Source organism: Scyliorhinus torazame, chromosome 16 (genome assembly GCF_047496885.1).
Source record: "Scyliorhinus torazame isolate Kashiwa2021f chromosome 16, sScyTor2.1, whole genome shotgun sequence".
Taxonomy (NCBI): domain Eukaryota; kingdom Metazoa; phylum Chordata; class Chondrichthyes; order Carcharhiniformes; family Scyliorhinidae; genus Scyliorhinus; species Scyliorhinus torazame.
Window position 1 is genome coordinate 17,055,865 of NC_092722.1, and position 8,099 is coordinate 17,063,963.

General features: G+C 46.7%; 1 protein-coding gene across 1 annotated transcript; it reads left to right on the top strand.

The window, feature by feature from the left end:
* Window positions 1–3,823: 3,823 nt before the first annotated feature.
* LOC140392606 (actin-1-like) lies at window positions 3,824–5,157 on the top strand. The gene has a single exon (XM_072478013.1). The coding sequence runs from the start codon at window positions 3,945–3,947 to the stop codon at window positions 5,058–5,060; it is 1,116 nt and encodes a 371-aa protein (XP_072334114.1). The 5' UTR covers window positions 3,824–3,944; the 3' UTR covers window positions 5,061–5,157.
* Window positions 5,158–8,099: the final 2,942 nt, after the last annotated feature.

Genomic DNA, 8,099 nt, shown 5'->3' on the forward strand with positions numbered 1-8,099 from the left:
TTATCTCCTCACCACTGCTTTCAGGGCCTCCTACAGAACCCAGGGTGAAACCTCCCCACTCTTATTAAACCCCACATATTCATTGATCACTCTTAATACACTTAGCCAAAAATCTCAGATCTGTCAACAGTCACACATCCAAACTCCATGCCAGTCGCTGAGCCGGCCCTGTCTCCAATATCACATCTACCAGATGTGGAGCGTGATCTGAAATAACTATTGTGGAATATTCCACTTTGCTCACCCCTGGCAGCAGAGACCATCATGAGGAAGTCAATCCGCAAGTATACTTCATGCACTGGAGAAAAGGGGGAGAATTCCTTAACCCCAGGTGCAGAAACTGCCGCAAATCTGCTCCTTCCATCTCCTTCATAAACCCTGTCAATAACTTTGCAACCCCCGAAGGAGCCAATGACTTTGGATTTGACTTGTCTAATTTTGGATTCAAAACACAGATCAAATTCCCTCAAGATCAACTGGTGTGTATCCAAGTCTGGTATGACGGCCAACATCCTCTTCATAAATGCTACACCATCCCAGTTTGGAGCATATTTCCCAACACTACTACTGACTTGCCTTCCAAAGTCCCAGTAACTATTATGTATCTACCCCCCTGATCCGCTACAGCCTCCCCCATCTGAAACCAAACTATTTTATTAATTCAAATTGCAGGATGGCATGGTGGTGCAGTGGGTAACACTGCTGCCTCATCGCGCTGAGGCCCAGGGTTTGAACCCGGCCCTGGGTCACTGTGGAGTTTACACATTCTCCCCATGTTTGTGTGGGTCTCATCCCCACAACCCAAAGATGTGCAAGGTAGGTGGATTGGCCACGCTAAATTGCCCCTTAATTGGGAAATAAAGAATTGGGTAAATTTTTTATTGTGGATAAAAGTAAATTACTGCGGATGCTGGAATCTGAAACCAAAGAGAAAATGCTGGAAAATCCCAGCAAGTCTGGCAGCATCTGTAGGGAGAGAAAAGAGCTAACTTTTTGAGTCCAGATGGCCCTTTGTCGAAGCTGTCACATTTTTTAAATTATTATTATTATTAAAATTGCTACCCGCCCCCCCCCCCCCCCCCCCCAGGCCCTGCTATCAAAGCCTGAGTAGAACACCTGGCTCACCCAACCCTTCTGAAGCCTAATCTGGTCCCTCATCCGCAGGTCCCCTGCAAAAGCACCACATCGGCTCTTAAATTCTTCAAATGAGAGAAAACTCTTGCTCGCTTCATTGGGCCCCATATCCCTAACATTCTACATGAACAATCTAATCAGGATATCTTTCCCTTTTCCCCTCCCCCTCCTCCCCTCAAGTGAGCTATTTCCACCACGAGGGATTATCTCCTCTATCTTCCAGGCTCTTAATACCAGAGCCCACCCAAGATGGCACCCAGTCCCATCCACAGGATGAGACAAAGAAAAAAACCCTGGTCACTGTCAGTCATCCACCATTCCCCCACCTTTTGCAGAAATCCCTAACTACTTCCTCTCAAACTATTATCTCTCCTCACCATCCCCCCCCCCCCCCCCCATCATTCACACCTTCTCTGTTACACAGGTCCGACAGGCACCAGCCCCTCCCTCCCCACCTTCACTAGCTAAATTCTGCCTGCTAGTGAGGTAGCCCCCCACCCCCACCACCCCCCTGCCAGGGTCCACATCAGATGAGTAACAGAAAATAACTGAAACTCTCCCGCCCCCTCCCTCTGCGAAGGAATAACCCAAATCCAAATGCATTAACATCTCCAACCTCTATTTTGGGTCACATATTACTCAGATTCCTACCCTAATCCATGTCCCCAACATCCTCGGCCCCCTCCAGCCCCCAAAATATATATTCCCTCAACACAAGATCATAAATTTCAATTATGCAAAAAGCAAAAACATTATAAAGTTCCCAAAGAGTCCTGTTCCAACCACATAAAAGTCCCATTGAAACTCCCTCAATTCATTCAAAGTCCTTGTGCTTTAACTAAACCTTCGCTTCCTCTGCCATCTTGAAAATATTACCTTTGGAATTGTGCATGACTCTCAGCCTCGCCGAGTACATCACACCAAAACACACACTGCTCTTATACAGCGCTGACTTTGCCTTGTTGAAGGCCACAAGCCTTTTTGCCAACTCTGCCGCGACATCTTGGTATATTCAAATACTGCTGCCTTCCCACCGCACCTCTCGATTCTCTTCGGCCCATTTCAGGACCCTCGCCTTCGTCCGAGAGCTATAAAAGTCCACCATCGCTGCTCATGGTGACTCATTCACCCCCGTGGCTTCACCTGTAATGACCGGTGGACCCTGCGCAGCTCACGGGGGGGGGAGGGGGGGACCTGGTCCTCCTCCCACAATAACTTTGCGAACATCGCAGCAAAGTACCCAGTCAGCTTTGGGCCCTCCAGCCCCTCTGGCAACCCCATGATCCTCTGCCTATTCTCCAGGTCTCAATCTTAGCCCTCAGGTCATTGTTCCTGCCCTCCACCAGTTCCTGTCCTCCACCATAAACAGCTCAGCTTCCAGTGAGGAAATCTGGCCAGTATGTCATGACAGGATCTCCTCCACCTCCATCAGCATCTCACCGTGCTCCTGCACTGTCACCGAGGTCTTTCCCAACGCCTCCTTTATCGAGCCCAATGTGTCACCCACCGACTTTTTGAGGTGTCCATCATCTCCTCCCTCGCCTTTCAAAATGCTTGCTGATTTTCTCTCAAATTCGGCCACCATTACCTTTGTCAGCTTATCCACAGTAATAGTTGCAGGCCCACTCGACGAGTTTGCCTCTGCCATCTTTGTTCTCAACTCCGGGTCTTCCCCAGCTCATCCGAAGTGCTATCGCTCGTAACCTTCTTTCCAGTTTTATTTTTTGCGGTCTTTGACATCTTCTTGTAAAGAGCTATCAAATGGGATGGGTCTGTCACAAATTATCTCTGGGAACCAGTCTAAAAGGGCTAAAAACTGAGGTCTCTGGCGGGAGCTACCTTGTGTGCGACCTCCACCTACATGCTGCCGCCAGAGGTCTTGAAAATACATATATATATCTCCGTCAGTTGGGCTACTTTGTAAAATTATTTGTTTGTCTGTGTTTCAAAATGGACAATTGCTGGACTGATAAAATAACTCCAACTGATCACATGCTATGACGATTAGGTCACCGATTACAGGGAGGGCAGGGGAGTGGACCTAGGTAGAGTGCTCTTTTGGAGAGTCAGTACAATTCGACGGGCCGAATAGCCTCCCTATGCGCTAAAGGGATTCTTTGCTAGCTTTTGCAATTGCACCCGATGGTTCTACTTCGGAAGAATCTAAAACTAGGAGACTCCGTTTAAAAATAAGACATGTCCCACTTCAGGTGAGGATGTTTTTTTCTTCATTAGTCTTTGGAATTCTCTTCCACAAAGACTTGTGGACTCTGGATTGTTGATTTTATTCAAGGCTGAGTTGGACAGATTTTGACTCACAGAGGGAGTCAAGAGGATAGGCAGGAAAATTGAGTTGAGACCAGAATCAGATCAGCTATGATCTTACCCAATGTCGACTGGCTGACTCCTGTAATGATCTTCTGAATTAATTACAATGTCTGCCTTCTATTCTTTATTACCCATCATTGTCCATCATCGATATCCCATTGTTCTCCGTTATCCTGTTGTTTGTATCCTGTTCCCACGTGTTTTTTATTTCTCTGTATTGCTTATCGCTTTTTGGGTATCGCTCAAACTCCAGCGCTGTGAACTGCTCATTTGCGTTACCACTGTCATCTTGCGTAACAATGTGTCTGAAGGGAGGGAAAATAGGACCCTCCGAGATAGGGGCGCCTATTGGCGCATAGAGGGAAAGAGTACGGCTCAGCTCTGTGACCTCATTAACAGAGAACTCAAACTTCACTCAACCTTCCCTCTCAAGTTGAACTGCCTCCTCCAACTTCACCACCAGCATAAACGGGACCAAAACCATGGACAACTCCGCTGTGATCATAGACAACGGCTCGGGTGTCTGCAAATCAGGGATAGCCGGGGACAATGCCCCAAGGTCGGTTATTACATCCATCGTCGGACGTCCCAAAGCCAAGGCAACAATGCTTGGGGCTGGTCACAAAGAGTACTATGTCGGGGAAGAAGCCCAAGCTAAGAGGGGCGTCTTAAGTTTAAAATATCCAATTAGACATGGTATAGTGACCAGCTGGGACGATATGGAAAAGATCTGGAGACATGTCTATGATTGTGAGCTCCGCTTAAAGTCACACGAAAGGCCGGTGCTTTTGACCGAAGCCCCCCTGAATCCCTTACATAACCGAGAGACCATGACCGAGATGATGTTTGAAAGTTTCAAGGTGCCTGCAATGTATGTAGCTGTCCAGGCTGTCCTAGCTCTGTATGCTTCAGGGCGGACCACTGGCTTGGTTATGGACAGTGGAGATGGCGTGACTCACACCGTCCCCATCTACGAAGGCTACTGCCTCCCCCATGCTGTCTACAGGTTCGACCTAGCTGGCAGAGACATCACCCAATATTTCGTCAGGATCTTGATGGAAGTTGGGTATTCCTTCATCTCATCTGCAGAGAGGGAGATTGTGAAGGATATCAAGGAGAAACTGTGCTATGTAGCCATTGATCCACAGTTGGAGATGAGGAAGAAGCGAGAAGACATCCAGAAGGAATACAAGCTGCCTGATGGAAATGTGATACAGATCCAAAGCCAACTTTTCAGAGCCCCGGAGATACTTTTTTCTCCTGCCAGCGTGGGCTTTGAATGTCCTGGTGTTCACAGGCTAGTCTTCAAGAGCATCTTGAAATGCGACATCGACCTGCGGAAATGTCTCCATTCAAACGTGCTGCTGTCGGGCGGCTCCACGCTCTTCCCATGTCTGGATGAAAGGCTGCTGAAAGAGCTTCAGTTGTTGGCTCCCGCTGGAGTTCCGGTGAAAGTCATTGCCCCTCCAGAGAGGAAATACTCGGTTTGGATTGGGGCTTCCATCCTAACGTGTTTAACTTCCTTCCAGGAAATGTGGATTACGGCTTGCGAGTATCTGGAGATGGGATCGTGTGTGGTTCACAGAAAATGTTTCTAGGAACTCCTGTATCAATAACAACTATCGCTAAGAATAGCAGATACTTTAATCAGCCCTGGTTTTTAATGTTGAATGCAAAATAAACGACTGGAATGAATATTTCTGAGTAGCTTTAGTTGTGGGGTCCTATGAATTTAACGTTGCTGTTAGTTTGCTGTCACCAGCACTCCAAATGCCCAGGTCGAGGTGTGTGCGTAATATGTGTATATATTTCTATATATGAGTTATTTAACAAGCTTGTATCCATGTACACATCTTGTGTACAACACTTTATTTGCTGCTGTTATGCTTTTGTAACATCTCTGTGTCAATTTATTTCCATTATAAATTCCTTTGTCCACATTAATAATGAAAACTGTCTCTGCAAACTTGTAATTACAGCCCAGTGGTGGCATTGTAGCACTTAACCTTACACTTCAATGCTCTTAAAGTTGTACTGTGGACGAATTCCTTTACTCCAACCAAATGTAATTCTCTGCTTTCAAAATTGGTTTTTAATTGGATAATATATTTTAATTTGATGCTTTGAAAGTAGAACAAAGTGTATAACTTTAAATTGGAGAGTAATATATATAACTTTAAATTGGAGAGTAAACATATATTATACATATACCTGAAAAAGAGACATGATGCTAATCTTTTCATTTTGCATTTCGATGGCAATGAGAGATCAAAAGATTACCAATATTAAAGGGAACAACAATTTATACCACATGAGAAAAGAATGCTAATTGGTTGGCATACTCTCTAGAGATTAGAAGAATGAGGGGAGATCAAGTCCAGGTATACAAGATGTTAAAACGTATGGATAAAGTAGACATAGAGCAGATGCTTCCTCTTGTGGGCATTCTGAAATGAGAGGTCATAATCTAAGTCTAAGAGGCAGCAAATTAAAACGGATTTGAGGAGAAAATAATTCTCCCGAAGGGTTGTGAATCTGTGGAATTCGCTACCCCAGAGTGTGGTGGATGTAGGGACAGTGAGTAAATTTAAGGAGGAGTTAGACAGATTTTTAATTGGTAATGGGTTGAAGGGTATGGAGAACGAGCAGGACCGTGGAGTTGAGGCCAGGATGTGATCAGTCATGATCACCTTGAAGGTGTTTCGGCTCAGGAGGCTAAATTGCCAACTCCTGCTCCTAGGTCATGTGTTCTAGGGAGGAGATGCTTTGGCTGATTTTGCAATCCAGCTCTTGGTCTATAGCATTGTAGGTAGCAGAGGAGGAACATATCAGCCGTGATAGAGTGGCGGGGCAGACTCGATGGGCTGAATGGCCTAATTCTGCTCCTATTTCTTATGAACTTATGAACTTAAGTAGAGTCTGATTGGCAAAGTGGGTGGTTAGTGGGGAGTGCGGCAAGATGGCAGCCTGGCAGCCCACAGTCACTCCTCTCCATGTCCTCCTCTCTCTCCCTCAGCAGCCACCATGCAGGTTTCACAATGCTTAAAAGCACAAGTGAACCACGCCATCGTGAACTCGACCCATTAGAGGCGGAGAATCGTGGAGGCCCTGGAGAATACCCGGTCATGCCCCCTAATGATATACAAATTGTGTTTACTGTACGTGCGTTCCGGATTGTATTGACGGGACTGTCAAAGTGATGGAGAATTGCGATTTGTCATCGGCGCCAGTCGTGATTTTGGCTTCGGAACAAATTTGCCCCCCAATCATGTTTCCCGGTTTCCATGTCGGCCAATGGATAATCCCACCTAAGGAGTTTTCATTCTTTTCCCATGTGCTTAAGGTCTACACCAGGGTTAATTTCTTTCTACTGGGTTGGTCCCTGCTCCTGTGGTTAAAAAGGGCGGAATATTCAGCAATAGTAATTTCTTTTTGGGGGGGGGGGGGGAAATTACAGGGCAATTTAGTGTGGCCAATCCACCAATCCTGGACATCTTTGGGTTGTGGGGGCAAAACCCATGCAAACACGGGAGAATGTGCAAACTCCACACGGACAGTGACCCAGAGCCGGGATCGAACCTGGGACCTAGCCACCGTGAGGTAGAAGTGCTAACCACTGCACCACCATGCTGCCCTGCAATAGTGATCTCTAACCATGCTCCACACTTTGTGGACTCGGTGCTGGAGATGGATCCCGATCAGCGCCTGCCGTGGAGGTTAGATATGGTGCTATTAGTGGAGAAGGGGTTTTGTGAGCGTTTACGACAATCGAGGAGTATATTAGGTTCGACAAGAACAACTCCATCTCTCCCTCCACACTGTAGGAGGCCTTTAAGCTGGTTATAAGAGGGGAGATAATCTGCTATCAGTCGCATTTGGATAGGACAGTGAGGGCGGAACATCAGCGACTGGTAGGTGCAATTTCGGAGATGAATCACTGCTATTCGGATGACCCTACTCCAGAGTTGCTGGCAACTAGGAAGCAGCTGCAAACACAGTTTGATCTGGTGTCCACTGGGAAGGCAGTGGGCCAGCTGTGACTCTTGCGATTGGAAGTCTTTGTCCCCAAGGTAATTGCAGAAGACCAGATAGTCTTTGTTAAGGGGTGGCAGTTAGCAGCTAATATATGGTGTGTGCTGAATGTTGTCCTCTTCCCCTCTCCCGACGCCGAACCAGAAGTGATTATATCCATGGATACTGAGAAAGCATTCAACAGGATGGAGTGGGAGTACCTTTTTGAGGTACTTGGGAGATTTGGACTTGGGCAGAATTTCATTTCATGAGTTCAGCTATTCTATAGGACGCCTACCGCCACTGTGTGTACTAATGCGTCAAGATCAGGGTATTTTCTGTTGGGCAGGAATACAAAGCAAGGGTATCCATCATCGCCACTCCTGTTCGCGTTAGTGATAGAACCTTTGGCCATAGCGCCGAGGTCTTCGGGTGAATGGATGGGGAAGGGGTTGGGGAGCAGAGGGTGTCTCTATATGCTGATGACCTGCTCTTGTATGTTACGGATCCAGTCTCCTCTATGGATGAAATAATGAGGCGCTTTGGTTCCTTTTGGGTTATAAATTGAACCTGGAGAAGAGTGAATATTTTCCTGTTAATCCCCCAAGAAGAGGAGCCAATCTGGG

Excerpts from the sequence above, each read along its gene's own strand:
- LOC140392606 (XM_072478013.1), top strand. The coding sequence starts at position 3,945 with ATGGACAACTCCGCTGTGATCATAGACAACGGCTCGGGTGTCTGCAAA.